Source organism: Carassius carassius, chromosome 18 (assembly GCF_963082965.1).
Source record: "Carassius carassius chromosome 18, fCarCar2.1, whole genome shotgun sequence".
NCBI classification, from domain to species: domain Eukaryota; kingdom Metazoa; phylum Chordata; class Actinopteri; order Cypriniformes; family Cyprinidae; genus Carassius; species Carassius carassius.
The window spans coordinates 30002716-30019882 of record NC_081772.1 but is presented as its reverse complement, the minus strand read 5'-3'; the positions used below and the strand labels follow the sequence as shown (position 1 = coordinate 30019882).

At 45.5% G+C, this 17167-nt stretch overlaps 1 protein-coding gene and 3 non-coding genes across 4 annotated transcripts; all 4 read right to left on the bottom strand.

Moving 5' to 3' along the window:
• Positions 1 to 5976: 5976 nt before the first annotated feature.
• On the bottom strand, positions 5977 to 6939 carry LOC132092001 (paraneoplastic antigen Ma1 homolog). Its single transcript, XM_059498047.1, has one exon. It carries the CDS (start codon positions 6937 to 6939, stop codon positions 5977 to 5979), a length of 963 nt encoding a protein of 320 aa, XP_059354030.1.
• Positions 6940 to 12446: 5507 nt separating this feature from the next.
• On the bottom strand, positions 12447 to 12529 carry trnac-aca (transfer RNA cysteine (anticodon ACA)). Its single transcript has one exon. It is a non-coding gene; the product is annotated as a tRNA-Cys (tRNA).
• An 821-nt stretch (positions 12530 to 13350) lies between these two features.
• trnak-uuu (transfer RNA lysine (anticodon UUU)) lies at positions 13351 to 13423 on the bottom strand. Its single transcript has one exon. It is a non-coding gene; the product is annotated as a tRNA-Lys (tRNA).
• A 391-nt stretch (positions 13424 to 13814) lies between these two features.
• trnah-gug (transfer RNA histidin (anticodon GUG)) lies at positions 13815 to 13886 on the bottom strand. The gene has a single exon. It is a non-coding gene; the product is annotated as a tRNA-His (tRNA).
• Between the last annotated feature and the right edge of the window lie 3281 nt (positions 13887 to 17167).

The window sequence follows — 17167 nt, the reverse complement described above, 5'->3', positions numbered from 1 at the left end:
AAACTTAAACTTGGACTAAGACAAATACCTAAACTATGGTAAATAACTGAATAAATGTCACATTCTACTCAAACTCACAACAGAAACCTTGGTGTAAAAATAACAAGTTCTCACTTTAATTAAATAAAATAATTGTAAATAAAGACAGTATAAACTAAATGAAATGTCTGTGCCCTTAGGCTAAAATGCAAACACCAGTATACAATGACAGTTCAAAAAACAGTGTTTTCTTCAGGAATAAAATATTTCACACAATGTTTCACTTTTATAAAAATAATAAAAGCCGGCACCCCTTATTAGAAAAACAAACGTTGCAGGCCTGATTCGTGGCTCGGGATCGTTGGAACCCAAAAATTACAGGTTCATTGAGTTATAACAAAAAAAAACAGATACCTTTTCCAAGCACAATGTTCCAGTCAGTTCACCTCAGTCCAGATGAGAATGGAAGCGCACACAGGTGTCCACACCGATATCCACACGATCTCTGATGATTATCCAACGTTGCCAGAGGAATTCTGAGCATCCCTGGTAGCTCAGAGCGCTATCTGGTTCACGTCCTCTCGTTTCCTGGTCGGGAACTGACGAACAGCTACATGGCTAGCTGCGTTAGCTAACAGCTGCATCCACACAGTCCGATCACGTTTCTCTTAGCCTTTTGCCCGTGCTTAGCCAGCACGGCAGCCTGCATGTAATCAACAGTAATAAACTTCGTGCTGAAATTAACTGTCGCTCACAACTATCACTTGTCACTTACAAGATTATCAGGCTGACCATCAAAAGTACAAGCTATCAGAAGTTCAGCATAACAAGCTGTTCAATGCACAAACGAACTGTTTAATCCACTTTTTTCTCACATGCGTCTCTCCTTCCATCCTTATCTCTTTCTGTGTTCGTCCCCCTCCCCTCACAGACGTAAGGTCACATGACAAAACAACCTGGTTTTAACAGAATTATTCTTCCTCTAAAATAAAATAATGTTTTCTTTTTTTGGCTTTTACATTATGAAATAAACTAACGTTCTCTTTTACAAACACAATTTAACATGAATTCGCCCACTTTTTAAACACAATGAAAACATCAGATTTTTAACCACCTCTTAACTTTATATTCTTTTAACATGTTTTTTTTAATCAACATGAACTATTTATTTAAATGTGTTTTAACATTTCAGCTGGGTTACACCCTCCCCCTTCTAATAGTCTGGTGTCCTCAACAGACAACAACAACTCAAACTCTACTTTAGGAGAAAGGTAAATATAACAACAGCTTATCTAAGTTTAATTCTTTCCAATCTTAAAAACCACACCTCTGTGTATGATAGTGATTGGCTGATCTCTAGCTTTACCAGGCTCATCATAGGTTAGTCTTACTACTGGTTTGATGGGTCTTTTCGAGCGTGTTTCAGCTTTATTAATCAATGGCTCTGGTGTTTGACTAGCATCTACGCTAACATCTACGTCTGTAGACTTAAGAGCACTGTCATCTTGACTTTCATTTGGTTCAACTTCTGGCTCTTCAGAGCTCTCCTGTCCAGTCTCCTCCAGCTCATCATCAGTTTCAGGAGCAGCATCCGGACTGGGTCCCTCCTCCACCTTATCATCCTCTTCAGAGCTCTCTTCTGACAGAGGGGGATCTACATCCTCCTGCATGTCCTCTGAAAGGTGTGTAGTCGGTCTGGTCCTGGGAGTCTCTCTGAGCTTATAGCAAATCCTAGTAGGTCTGTAGTACTCCGAGTCGGAAGAAGAATCAGTGCTAAGTGGCTCGGGGAGGACAGTGTCAGGTAAGGTCAATGTCTGTTTTCTGGAAGTCTCAGTTCTTGTTCTTGCCCTGACACATGAGTCATGATCCACCTCTGCTTTTGGAAGTCTCACTAGCTGTCCTATTGGCAGAATGTGGTCTCTGTGAAGCGTTTTAACACTTCCCTTCCCATTCTCAGGCCTGAGCTTATATACAGGAAGATTTGGCATTTTTCCAACAACCAGGTAAGGCATAGGATTCCACCTTGTTTGCAGCTTATGTTTGCCTTTCAGCCCCAGGTTCCTGAGTAACACTCTGTCACCGACGTCTAAGGACTGGAAACTAACTCTTTTGTCGTAGGACTTCTTGTTCCTTTGATGAGATCTATAAGCCATTTCTGATGCCAGCCGATAAGCTTTTTTCAAGTCCTCTTTTAACTTTGCCATATAGCGGGAATGACTGTCTACTTTCCCATCCACACCCGTTCCAAAGCACAAGTCCATCCGAAGCTTGGCTTCCCGGCCAAACATTAAGTAATAAGGTGAATATCCTGTTGAATCACATTTAGTGTTGTTGTAGGCGTGGACCAAGTGTGGTACATGTTGGCTCCACTGACGCTTCTTGTCAGGTGTTAGCGTTCCTAACATAGAAAGCAAGGTCCTGTTGAACCTTTCAGGCTGCGGATCCCCCTGCGGGTGGTAGGGAGTAGTACGCGACTTACGAATCCCCATCATCTTTAATAGATCTTGGATCAATCTACTCTCAAAATCCCGCCCCTGATCAGAATGGATCCTAGTTGGTAGCCCATAATGCACAAAGAACTTGTCAACTAAGATCGTGGCCACTGTTTGAGCTTTCTGGTTCTTAGTGGGGAAAGCTTGTGCATAGCGTGTAAAGTGATCAGTTACGACCAATACACTGCTCATTCCTTTTGAGTCTACTTCCATGGAGAGGAAATCTATACACACAAGATCCATTGGTCCCCTGCTGGTAATCTGGTGTAAGGGAGCTGTTCTTTGATTAGGGGACTTGCGTGTAATACATTCTCCACAGTTTTTAATATACTGCTCAACATCTTTGGCTATCTTTGGTCAGAAGAATCTCTGTCTCAGCAGGTCAGTTATTCTTTCGATTCCGAGATGTCCCAAATCATCATGTAGGGCCCTTAGAACAGTGTCTCGATACTTGGTCGGCAAAATGAGCTGATTGACGTTCTCCTCTGAAGGCAATTTAGACTGGCGATAGAGAAGACCAGCATTTAGAGTTAGTTTGTCTTTCTCTCCTTTCAGTTGGGAAAACTCTGGATCATTCTCAACATGTTCTGGCCATTTATGATGCTGGACAGCCTGTAGTGCAGATCCAATGACTGGATCTTCTTTTTGTGCATGTACTAGCTCATCTTTGGTTATGTGTTTCAAAGCCTCAAGCTCCATGTGCATGGGGAATGAATAGATGTTTGGAATGCATTCTGGGGGAGCTCCGAGCTGATCCACATAGCGGACTGAACCATCTGAGGAAGTAGGTAAGCTGACTCTTTGACAGATCGACTTCACCCCATCCTGTGATATGGTTTCCCAATCTAGGTGGGAATCATCATCCGGAAAAAAATGTCGGGAAAGAAGATCGGCATCTATGTTTGTGCTTGCCTGGTCTGTACTGCACATCAAAGTCATAAGTCAATAAAGCAGCAAGCCATCTGTGTCCCACTGCATTCAGCTTAGCAGTTGAGAGCACATATGTCAAGGGATTATTGTCGGTCCGTACCGTAAACCGGACTGATCCCACCTTTGACCAAATGGCTCAGACTCTTTCAGATAGCTCTTGGAGGGATCTTTGTTTTGCTTTTTACTCTTTTGTGTCGGAGCATAGCCTTTGGTTAGCTCTGTTAAGGGTCTAACTATGGAAGCATAGTTGGCTATGAATCGCCTATAATACCCGCAAAACCCCAAAAAAGATCTCAGGGTCTTCAGGTCAGTCGGCTTGGGCCAGTTGGTAACTGCTTCGATCTTTGCAGGATCTGGTGAGATGCCTTCAGATGACACAATGTGCCCGAGGTACTTTACTTTTGGCTGGCAAAATTGACACTTATCCAGAGAAAGCTTCAGCCCAGCCTCTCCGAGTCTGTCGAGCACCTTAAGTAGCCTCTCCTCATGTTCTTCTAATGACTTCCCAAAGACGATAATGTCATCCAAGTAAACAAGAACCTGTAGAAGGTTCATGTCACACACAGTCTTTTCCATTAGCCTTTGGAAAGTAGCTGGGGCTCCTGTTATTCCCTGGGGCATTCTCTCGAACTGGAAGAACCCCAGCGGGCAAATGAACGCCGTTTTTTCCTTGTCTTCTTCGGCCATAGGAATCTGGTAATATCCACTTCTCAAGTCCAACACAGAGAACCATTTGCTGCCAGACAAAGAGTCTAATGCATCATCGATGCAAGGGGTGGTGTACTGATCCGGTATTGTACGACTATTTAGTAACCTGTAGTCAATACACATACGTATGGAACCATTTTTCTTTCTGACGATGACTATTGGTGATGCGTAAGGGCTGCGAGACTCTTTGATGATGCCTGCATGCGTGAGCTCTTGAAGATGTTTCCTTACGTCATCAATGTCAGCAGGAGTCAAACGTCTGGACCGTTGCCGGAATGGTCGGGAATCAGACAGACGGATGGTGTGCTCTACCCCTTAAGCTTCTCCATCCTCCCATTCCTCCATGGAGAACACATGTGATCGTTGGGAAAGCTTCTGCCGGAGTCGCTCTTTCCATTCCTCTGTTACAGGGGAGTCTCCAAAGTTGATCAGGGTTTTGTCAAAGTCTGTTGCGGTTGTCTTTTGGAAAGAGACAGTAGTGACACTCTCAGTAAGATACATGTGCCCTATGACAGTGCCCTCTGGTATAACCGTCTCCCTAAGGGACTGATTTTGGACTAGCATCTGGAAGTTGTTAACATTTACTGCATTGCCAGGCACAACCATGGGCTGCAATAGCACACTAGCTGGAAGTGGTGCTGAAGGGGATGTGTCTACCATCAGGATCTCTTTATCAACTTTTTGCATAAACTCAACTTTACAGCTGACCTGTAAGTCTTGCCCAGGGGGAAGTGTAAGGGAACCTGGACCTTGCCATGTAACCCAACCAACATCATCATCATCGACGGTAGGTGAAACTAAAGTTGGGGGTTTAGGCATGTTTTTGCAATGAACTTTTATGCCAAGAGTTTTGGTGATGTCAAGACCCTTTTCACTGCAGCGCTTGACCAGATTTCTCACATGACAGGTATTTGTCCCTATTATGACTGGTGTCTGCTCTTCAGACCTAGGACTGGGGCAAATGAGAGCAAGAACTGTTACAACCTCACTGATTCCAGTAACATCTGAAGGGTATTCCAGATCTACCAAACTGTAGCCACGGTAAGGATAGCTGCTGTTGGATTCACTCAAACCCCAGATGGCCAGACCAGAAACAGGATGCACGGGGACATCTGCGAGGTGCTTTTTGTACCATGACTCAAAAATAATAGTGACCTGTGAGCCACTATCCATGAGAGCATTACAGGGATGTCCTTTTACTTTCAACTTTACCAAACTGGGGGGCCCGATCAAACCTTCTGGAATTACCGTTGTGACTGGCGTGTTTACAACACTTCTTTTTACATCACAGTCTACTTCAGAAAGTGTGGGGTCGGTAACAGGCTGGTTTTCTTTCACAATTTTTAGGGCTCGTATCAGCTTCCTTATGACTTTGTTTTGTTTTTCTGGGTTGTGGCACTTTGCAACAAAGTGACCATTCTCCCCACACCGGTAGCAAAACTGCTCATCGGAGGGTCTCGAGGGTCTGGTGGGGATTCGGTAACCAGCTTCCACCGCTGAGACGGAAGGGTTTCTGACAGAGGGCTCATATGTGTTCTCTTTCCTATGCAGCTTTTGCTGCAGTCTCTTGAATTGCTTCTTTAGAGCCACTAACCCGGAGTCTTGGCTTGGTTCACCTGAGAGTGAAGGGGTCACAGGCGAGGGATTGGAGAGTTCTGCTCTAGCTTCAGTAGGTTTGGGGGCCAGAGCAGCCACCATTGACTTGAGCTCTTTTACCTCAGCTTTTAAACTTTGGATCTCTGCCTGTTTAGCATCAGCTATGTGCTTTGAGCGCACTGGATTCACTGAATTGTTGAGTTTCATCCTGGATGTTTCATACTCCTCTTCATGACGAATTTCACACAGCAGTTGTAGAAAAGTTGGTGGGTTATCCTTCCTCTCCCTTAATCTTAACTGAATTAGCATAAAGTTTAGAGGCGACAGCGCCTTTCAGTAGTTGAGACAAACGGGCTTTGTCCTTGTTGCTGGGCAAAATGCCTTTTCTCTGAACAACTTTAGACAGAGACCGCTCCAGGCGTCTAAGGAAATCAGACAACTTCTCCCCTGGTTGCTGGTACATCTGTCGAAAAGCAAAATACAGATCATCTCCAGACTCAGCAGTTCCAAAGGCACTCTCCAAGGCCTCCAGATATTCAGCTGGACTTGAATCAGGATGAGAGTCTCTTACAGCCTTAACTACTTCTAGTGCTGGTCCTCTTAAACATTCCATCAGCCTGCGCCTTTTTTCTCTCTCCATGCATTCGCTCTCCTCCACCATGAGCCATGCCTGCTCAAGCCAGTGATCAAACTGCTCCTCCCCAGGTGGAACTGACAGAAGTCCTGAGAAAATGCGTAGACGACGGTACCCACCTTCAGCAGGAGGTTTACTGGTTTTCTCCAACAGATCTCCCACCGCCTTTAAGATGGATTCAGTAGAGTTAGTGGGTGGTTGAGGGCTAGAGAGCAGGGCCTTAAGATCATCCATAGTCTTTCCCTCAGTCTCTAACAGCACTTTCAGTTTGGTACCAAACTCTTCAGGGGCTGGGTTGCTAGCTATGGTGACCAGGGGCCAAGTTTCTCCACTCTCAGGATACATCACTTCAGGGGGAATGCTTACAGTGGTGAGGTTCTCCTTAGTTTCACAGAGAACCATCAGGCTGCTCAAAGTAGTATCAAACATCCTGCCTCTGACACGCACACGTCCCAAGCACTTAATGGTTTGAACAACTTCTTCAATATGGGCTATTTCAACATCAGGTGGGACTATCACCATCAGTCCATGAGCCTCATCCAGCCCTTCTCCTCTGCACCACCTCTTCAGCTCAGAAATGAGCTGTGCTCTGTCTGCCATTTTGCTCTGTGGTTTAACAGATTTTTTTTTTTTTAATTATCTGCACTGACTGTTAAAACCCCAATACTAATCACAAATCACCCCAATCCCAGCGGTGCCTCCATTTTATGTAACCATTCCTATCCTGCTCATAAGAGGATGGGCCCTAGGTTTGTTTCATATATACTCTCGTATGTGTGTGATATTCTGGATTAAATATATGGGTCACTAAAATGCCTTAAACTTAAACTTGGACTAAGACAAATACCTAAACTATGGTAAATAACTGAATAAATGGCACATTCTACTCAAACTCACAACAGAAACCTTGGTGTAAAAATAACAAGTTTTCACTTTAATTAAATAAAATAATTGTAAATAAAGACAGTATAAACTAAATGAAATGTCTGTGCCCTTAGGCTAAAATGCAAACACCAGTATACAATGACCAGTATACAGTATACAATTAAAAAAACAGTGTTTTCTTAAGGAATAAAATATTTCACACAATGTTTCACTTTTATAAAAATAATAAAAGCCGGCACCCCTTATTAGAAAAACAAACGTTGCAGGCCTGAGTCGTGGCTCGGGATCGTTGGAACCCAAAAATTACAGGTTCATTGAGTTAAAACAAAAAGAAACAGATACCTTTTCCAAGCACAATGGTCCAGTCAGTTCACCTCAGTCCAGATGAGAATGGAAGTTCACACAGGTGTCCACACCGATATCCACACGATCTCTGATGATTATCCAACGTTGCCAGAGGAACTCTGAGCATCCCTGATAGCTCAGAGCGCTATCTGGTTCACGTCCTCTCGTTTCCTGGTCGGGAACTGATGAACAGCTACATGGCTAGCTGCGTTAGCTAACAGCTGCATCCACACAGTCCGATCACGTTTCTCTTAGCCTTTAGCCCGTGCTTAGCCAGCACGGAAGTCTGCATGTAATCAACAGTAATAAACTTTGTGCTGAAATTAACTGTCGCTCACAACTATCACTTGTCACTTACAAGATTATCAGGCTGACCATCAAAAGTACAAGCTATCAGAAGTTCAGCATAACAAGCTGTTCAATGCACAAACGAACTGTTTAATCCACTTTTTTTCTCACATGCGTCTCTCCTTCCATCCTTATCTCTATCTGTGTTCGTCCCCCTCCCCTCACAGACGTAAGGTCACATGACAAAACAACCTGGGTTTAACAGAATTATTCTTCCTCTAAAAGAAAATCATTTTTTTCTTTTTTTGGCTTTTACATTATGAAATAAACTAACGTTCTCTTTTACAAACACAATTTAACATGAATCCTCCCACTTTTTAAACACAATGAAAACATCAGATTTTTAACCACCTCTTAACTTTATATTCTTTTAACATGTTTTTTTAATCAGCATGAACTATTTATTTAAATGTGTTTTGACATTTCAGCTGGGTTACACCATGTAATGGGGTTTTTCAGTGCTGGGCCTGGGGACCGACAGCACGGCACAATTCGGAGGTCTGTCTTATTCTACTCACTCTGTGAGCGCGCTGTCCTAACGAGCTGACCATCAGAATCATGTGTGCCGAACAAGGGAGATGCACTGATCCCCGGGAGAAGGAAGGAACATCACTCTAATACAGAGTCAGCAGAAGAGATGGCCCCATAGTGATAGCAAGGTGACTCCGCCAAAAGCAGACTGACCTTCACCCGAACTTGAACCCTGGACCCTCAGATTAAAAGTCTGATGCTCTACCGACTGAGCTATCCGGGCTCTTGTGAATCATTGGCTTCTCACCTTTTATAAAGCAGCAGTTTTACAACAAGCTGCCCAGAAGAGACGCAGGTGTCACGAGGATGAAAGCTAGAAGCAGTTATGGCACAGAGAGCGAAGGACCATAGAAGGCACAATTACAGTCACAGAAAGCTAAAGCAATACTGCAAATCCCTCCCGTAGTTGGCAGAGTTCGAACCTTCGCGGGGAGACCCCAATGGATTTCTAGTCCATCGCCTTAACCACTCGGCCACGACTACGGGAGTAGACCAATTTCTGCTCATTTTGTTTCCAACACTGCTGCCTGACCTACTTGCAACCAACCCAGCTCAGTCAGCAAGCGGAGATTGCAAGCTAGCCCTGCAAGTGGGTTAAACAGCAGTCCCACTGAGGAGAAATCAGGCTGCCATGTCTCATCCTATGTAATGGGGTTTTTCAGTACTAGCCCTGGGGACCGACAGCACTGCACAAATGGGAGGTCTGTCTTATTCTACTCACTCCGTGAGCACTCTTTCCTAAAGGGCTGACCATCAGAAACATGTGTGCCGAACAAGGGAGATGCACTGATCCCCGGGAGAAGGAAGGAACATCGCTCTAGTACAGAGTCAGCAGAAGAGATGGACCGTAGTGATAGCAAGCTGAGGCCTACAAAAAGAAGACTGACCTACGCCCAAACAGGGACTTGAATTAAGCAGACCACCTTCTGCCATGTTGTGTGTAACAGTGATGCCTGACCTACTTGCAACCTAGCAAGCCGAGATTGTAAGCTAGCCCTGGAAGCGGCTAAAACAGCTGTCCCACTGAGGAGAAATCAGGCTGCCATGTCTCATCCTATGTAATGGGGTTTTTCAGTACTGGCCTTGGGGACCGACAGCACTGCACAAATGGGAGGTCTGTCTTATTCTACTCACTCCGTGAGCACTCTTTCCTAAAGGGCTGACCATCAGAAACATGTGTGCCAATCAAGGGAGATGCACTGATCCCCGGGAGAAGGAAGGAAAATCGCTCTAATACAGAGTCAGCAGAACAGATGGACCCGTAGTGATAGCAAGCTGAGGCCTCCAAAAAGTAGACTGACCTTCGCCCAAACAGGGACTTGAATTAAGCAGACCACCTTCTGCCCTGTTGTGTGTCACATTGCTGCCTGACCTACTTGCAACCTAGCAAGCCGAGATTGTAAGCTAGCCCTGGAAGTGGGTAAAACAGCAGTCCCACTGAGGAGAAATCAGGCTGCCATGTCTCATCCTATGTAATGGGGTTTTTCAGTGCTGGGCCTGGGGACCGACAGCACTGCACAATTCGGAGGTCTGTCTTATTCTACTCACTCTGTGAGCGCGCTTTCCTAACGAGCTGACCATCAGATTCAGGTGTGCCAAACAAGGGAGGTGCACTGATACCCTGGAGCAGGAAGGAACACCGCTCCAGTACAGATTCAGAAGAAGAGATGGACCGTAGTGATAGCAAGGTGACTCCGCCAAAAGCAGACAGACCTTCACCCTAACAGGGACTTGAACCCTGGACCCTCAAATTAAAAGTCTGATGCTCTACCGACTGAGCTATCCAGGCTCTTGTGGAGCACTAGCTTCTCACCTTTTATAAAGCAGCAGTTTTACAACAAGCTGCCCAGAAGAGATGCAGGTGTCACAAGGATGAAAGCTAGAAATAGTTATGGCACAGAGAGCGAAGGACCATAGATGGCACAATTACAGTCACAGAAAGCTAAAGCAATACTGCAAATCCTTCCGGAAATGGGAAGAGTTCGAACCTGCGCAGGGAGACCCCAATGGATTTCAAGTCCATCGCCTTAACCTCTCGGCCACGACTACGCCTAATGTTAGAAAGCAAGCCCCCTTGTCTGATGGCGCCCTGCACAGGCCAAGCTTCAGAAACAAAATCACGCAAAAAGATGAGGTGGTAAAAAATGTACAACCTTCCCATATACTCAACGGCAAAAGGGTTGCCGCGACCCGGATTCGAAAGGGGTTGCTGCAGCCACAACGCAGAGTACTAACCACTATACGATCACGGCGTGCCACTGGCTCACCCAAGACAATCCCTGGAGCCCGGATAGAAGAAGCAGCAGCGGCGTGTTTGTCCATCGAAGAGGGACTGGACATTTCGCAAATAAGTGCGAGGACCGTGAAAAATGCATGGATGCCTTGCCTCATGGCCTTCAGCAAACAGTGAAGTCGGCAGGATTCAAATCTGAGCGGGGAGACCCCAATGGATTTCTAATCCATCGCCTTAACCACTCGGCCACGACTACGGCAGTAGACCAATTTCTGCTCAGTTTGTGTCCAACACTGCTGCCTGACCTACTTGCAACCAAACCAGCTCAGTCAGCAAGCAGAGATTGCAAGCTAGCCCTGTAAGCGGGTAAAACAGCGGTCCCACTGAGGAGAAATCAGCCTGCCATGTCTCATCCTATGTAATGGGGTTTTTCAGTACTGACCCCGGGGACCGACAGCACTGCACAATTGGGAAGTCTGTCTTATTCTACTCACTCTGTGAGCACTCTTTCCTAAAGGGCTGACCATCAGAATCATGTGTGCCGATCAAGGGAGATGCACTGATCCCCGGGAGAAGGAAGGAAAATCGCTCTAATACAGAGTCAGCAGAACAGATGGACCCGTAGTGATAGCAAGCTGAGGCCTCCAAAAAGTAGACTGACCTTCGCCCAAACAGGGACTTGAATTAAGCAGACCACCTTCTGCCCTGTTGTGTGTCACATTGCTGCCTGACCTACTTGCAACCTAGCAAGCCGAGATTGTAAGCTAGCCCTGGAAGCGGGTAAAACAGCAGTCCCACTGAGGAGAAATCAGGCTGCCATGTCTCATCCTATGTAATGGGGTTTTTCAGTTCTGGGCCTGGGGACCGACAGCACTGCACAATTCGGAAGTCTGTCTTATTCTACTCACTCTGTGAGCGCGCTTTCCTAACGAGCTGACCATCAGATTCAGGTGTGCCAAACAAGGGAGGTGCACTGATACCCTGGAGCAGGAAGGAACACCGCTCCAGTACAGATTCAGAAGAAGAGATGGACCGTAGTGATAGCAAGGTGACTCCGCCAAAACAGACAGACCTTCACCCTAACAGGGACTTGAACCCTGGACCCTCAAAATAAAAGTCTGATGCTCTACCGACTGAGCTATCCAGGCTCTTGTGGAGCACTGGCTTCTCACCTTTTATAAAGCAGCAGTTTTACAACAAGCTGCCCAGAAGAGACGCAGGTGTCACAAGGATGAAAGCTAGAAATAGTTATGGCACAGAGAGCGAACGACCATAGATGGCACAATTACAGTCACAGAAAGCTAAAGCAATACTGCAAATCCTTCCGGAAATGGGAAGAGTTCGAACCTGCGCAGGGAGACCCCAATGGATTTCAAGTCCATCGCCTTAACCTCTCGGCCACGACTACGCCTAATGTTAGAAAGCAAGCCCCCTTGTCTGATGGCGCCCTGCACAGGCCAAGCTTCAGAAACAAAATCACGCAAAAAGATGAGGTGGTAAAAAATTTACAACCTTCCCGTATACTCAACGGCAAAGGGTTGCCGCGACCCGGATTCGAAAGGGGTTGCTGCAGCCACAACGCAGAGTACTAACCACTATACGATCACGGCATGCCACTGGCTCACCCAAGACAATCCCTGGAGCCCGGATAGAAGAAGCAGCAGCTGCGTGTTTGTCTATCGAAGAGGGACTGGACATTTCGCAAATAAGTGCGAGGACCGTGAAAAATGCATGGATGCCTTGCCTCATGGCCTTCAGCAAACAGTGTAGTCGGCAGGATTCGAATCTGCGCGGGGAGACCCCAATGGATTTTGTAATCCATCGCCTTAACCACTCGGCCACGACTACGGCAGTAGACCAATTTCTGCTCAGTTTGTGTTCAACACTGCTGCCTGACCTACTTGCAACCAAACCAGCTCAGTCAGCAAGCAGAGATTGCAAGCTAGCCCTGCAAGCGGGTAAAACAGCGGTCCCACTGAGAAGAAATCAGCCTGCCATGTCTCATCCTATGTAATGGGGTTTTTCAGTACTGACCCCGGGGACCGACAGCACTGCACAATTGGGAAGTCTGTCTTATTCTACTCACTCTGTGAGCACTCTTTCCTAAAGGGCTGACCATCAGAATCATGTGTACCGATCAAGGGAGATGTACTGACCCCCTGGAGAAGGAAGGAACATCGCTCTAATACAGAGTCAGCAGAAGAGATGGACCCGTAGTGATAGCAAGCTGAGGCCTCCAAAAAGTAGACTGACCTTTGCCCAAACAGGGACTTGAATTAAGCAGACCACCTTCTGCCCTGTTGTGTGTCACATTGCTGCCTGACCTACTTGCAACCTAGCAAGCCGAGATTGTAAGCTAGCCCTGGAAGTGGGTAAAACAGCAGTCCCACTGAGGAGAAATCAGGCTGCCATGTCTCATCCTATGTAATGGGGTTTTTCAGTGCTGGGCCTGGGGACCCACAGCACTGCACAATTCGGAGGTCTGTCTTATTCTACTCACTCTGTGAGCGCGCTTTCCTAACGAACTGACCATCAGAATCAGGTGTGCCAAACAAGGGAGGTGCACTGATACCCTGGAGCAGGAAGGAACACCGCTCCAGTACAGATTCAGAAGAAGAGATGGACCGTAGTGATAGCAAGGTGACTCCGCCAAAATCAGACAAGACCTTCGCCTGAACAGGGACTTGAACCCTGGACCCTCAGATTAAAAGTCTGATGCTCTACCAACTGAGCTATCCGGGCTCTTGTGGAGCACTGGCTTCTCACATTTTTTAAAGCAGCAGTTTTACAACAAGCTGCCTAGAAGAGACCCAGGTGTCACGAGGATGAAAGCTAGAAGCAGTTATGGCACAGAGAGCGAAGGACCATAGATGGCACAATTACCGTCACAGAAAGCTAAAGCAATACTGCAAATCCTTCCGGAAATGGGAAGAGTTCGAACCTGCGCAGGGAGACCCCAATGGATTTCAAGTCCATCGTCTTAACCTCTGGGCCACGACTACGCCTAATGTTAGAAAGCAAGCCCCCTTGTCTGATGGCGCCCTGCACAGGCCAAGCTTCAGAAACAAAATCACGCAGAACGATGAGGTGGTAAAAAATGTTCAACCTTCCCGTATACTCAACAGCAGATGGTTGCCATGACCCGGATTCGAACCGGGGTTGCTGCGGCCACAACGCAGAGTACTAACCACTATACGATCACGGCGTGCCACTGGCTCACCCAAGACAACCCCTGGAGCCCGGATAGAAGAAGCAGCAGTGGCGTGTTTGTCCATCGAAGAGGGACTGGACATTTTGCAAATAAGTGCGAGGACCGTGAAAAATGCATGGATGCTTTGCCTCATGGCCTTCAGCAAACAGCGTAGTCAGCAGGATTCGAACCTGCGCAGGGAGACCCCAATGGATTTCAAGTCTATCACCTTAACCACTCAGCCACGACTACGGGAGTAGACCAATTACTGCTCAGTTTGTGTCCAACACTGTTGCCTGACCTACTTGCAACCAACCCAGCTCAGTCAGCAAGCGGAGATTGCAAGCTAGCCCTGCAAGCAGGTAAAACACAGTCCCACTGAGGAGAAATCAGGCTGCCATGTCTCATCCTATGTAATGAGGTTTTTCAGTACTGGCCCTTGGGACCGACAGCACTGCACAATTGGGAAGTCTGTCTTATTCTACTCACTCTGTGAGCACTCTTTCCTAAAGGGCTGACCATCAGAATCAGGTTTGCCGAACAAGGGAGATGCACTGATCCCCGGGAGTAGAAAGGAACATCGCTCTAGTACAGAGTCAGCAGAAGAGATGGACCGTAGTGATAGCAAGCTGAGGCCTACAAAAAGACGACTGACCTACGCCCAAACACGGACTTGAATTAAGCAGACCACCTTCTGCCATGTTGTGTGTAACACTGCTGCCTGACCTACTTGCAACCTAGCAAGCCGAGATTGTAAGCTACCCCTGGAAGCGGCTAAAACAGCAGTCCCACTGAGGAGAAATCAGGCTGCCATGTCTCATCCTATGTAATGGGGTTTTTCAGTACTGGCCCTGGGAACCGACAGCACTGCACAAATGGGAGGTCTGTCTTATTCTACTCACTCCGTGAGCACTCTTTCCTAAAGGGCTGACCATCAGAATCATGTGTGCCGAACAAGGGAGATGTACTGACCCCCTGGAGAAGGAAGGAAGGAACATCGCTCTAATACTGAGTCAGCAGAAGAGATGGACCCGTAGTGATAGCAAGCTGAGGCCTCCAAAAAGTAGACTGACCTTCGCCCAAACAGGGACTTGAATTAAGCAGACCACCTTCTGCCCTGTTGTGTGTCACATTGCTGCCTAACCTACTTGCAACCTAGCAAGCCGAGATTGTAAGCTAGCCCTGGAAGCGGGTAAAACAGCAGTCCCACTGAGGAGAAATCAGGCTGCCATGTCTCATCCTATATAATGGGGTTTTTCAGTGCTGGGCCTGGGGACCGACAGCACTGAACAATTCGGAGGTCTGTCTTATTCTACTCACTCTGTGAGCGCGCTTTCCTAACGAGCTGACCATCAGAATCAGGTGTGCCAAACAAGGGAGGTGCACTGATACCCTGGAGCAGGAAGGAACACCGCTCCAGTACAGATTCAGAAGAAGAGATGGACCGTAGTGATAACAAGGTGACTACGCCAAAAGCAGACAGACCTTCACCCTAACAGGGACTTGAACCCTGGACCCTCAAATTAAAAGTCTGATTCTCTACCGACTGAGCTATCCAGGCTCTTGTGGAGCACTGGCTTCTCACCTTTTATAAAGCAGCAGTTTTACAACAAGCTGCCCAGAAGAGATGCAGGTGTCACAAGGATGAAAGCTAGAAGCAGTTATGGCACAGAGAGCGAAGGACCATAGAAGGCACAATTACCGTCACAGAAAGCTAAAGCAATACTGCAAATCCCTCCCGTAGTCGGCAGAGTTCGAACCTGCGCAGGGAGACCCCAATGGATTTCAAGTCAATCGCCTTAACCTTTTTTTATTTTATTTTATTTTTTTTTTATTGAAGAAATTAATCAATTCAAACATACATATCAATTATTCACATACAAAAGTACATAAGATTCTTTCTTTGACATAAAAAATTCCTAAAATCTTGAATTGACAGACATCTTACTTACAATTTAAAGAAAGAAGTCATTAAATAGTTTAATCTTTTAAAAATGAAAATTCAATTCCCAGCTCTTTGAAGATCATTAATACCTCCTGAGTAAAAATATTATAAAAAACATCAATCGTTTCCTCCAATTTAAAATAATAAAACAGACATCCAACATATTTTTCAACTTTTCTCCTAAACACATTCCATACATCAATTAAAGCATTGTCCTTTTTCACCACCACTCTTCTTTCCCATATCGCACTTTTCATCAGCATCACAAGTAAATTAATCAGCTTCTCATGTTTATATTTCTCATTAATGCCCAACATTAACACCTTTTCCCACTCAAAGTTTCCATTTCCCTCTCCTCTCAAAATTAAAATCATTCTTTTACATCTCTCATTAAAATCTTTCAGCTTATCACAATATAAAAACAAGTGTAAAAACCCTTCATCTGCATCTTGGCATACTTTACATATTGCACTTTCCTCCATCCCAATTTTGCTTAAAATCACATCTGTAAACACTGCTTTGTTCCTGATAAAATATTCCATATTCTCCAGTTTAGTCTGTACAATTTTCCCATTTATATTCCCCCATATTTTCTCTTCCGGTACATCATTGAACATCCGTAGCCAGTATTCATTTAAAACAGGTTTCTTGAAAACCACATCTCTAAAAAAACATTAAAACATTTTCACAGTACATTCTTTAAAAGCACACAATTTTCCCCCCATATTTGCATACACATCTTTTCCTTGATTTTCTTCTTCCATATTTTCAATTCTCTTTATCCATTCTTTAGGTATAGCATTCTTAATTAAATCATATTTGTTTGTAATCTCTTGTCTGCTATAATCCTCCTTTGCCTCCTCCATCACATCCACAATGTATTGCACTGGTAAAAACCCCTCTTTGAATTCATATAAAACATCTCTGACTTTCATGATTCCAACATCCCACCATTTCTTAAAAAAAACCTGCTTCCCTTGATTTAAAATGCAGTTGTTTAAGAATAAAGGCTGATTTAAAATGTTCTCTCTACCTTGTGGCTTAAAATGCACATTATCTAAACATTTTCCCCATGCTCTCATCAGTTCTTTATAAAATTCTGGCAGCCCCTCCGTCATCCAATTTGTTGTTTTCATCCATAAAATGTTGTCCCCCAGATTAAAATGACTACACTTGTTTAAAAAATGCCCCATTGTTCTTTTCCATGCTGCTTTATTTTCTTCGTCTAGATATTTGCTTATGATTTTCACCCTTAAACTGTTCTTTCTTTGCTCCACGTCCATTAGCCCTAGCCCCCCCTTCCCCACTGCTCCTATTAAAGTGTTATATGCAATTCTCGGTGGCTTTCCTT

Coding starts and splice junctions, on each gene's coding strand:
- LOC132092001 (XM_059498047.1), bottom strand. CDS start 6,939: ATGGCAGACAGAGCACAGCTCATTTCTGAGCTGAAGAGGTGGTGCAGA.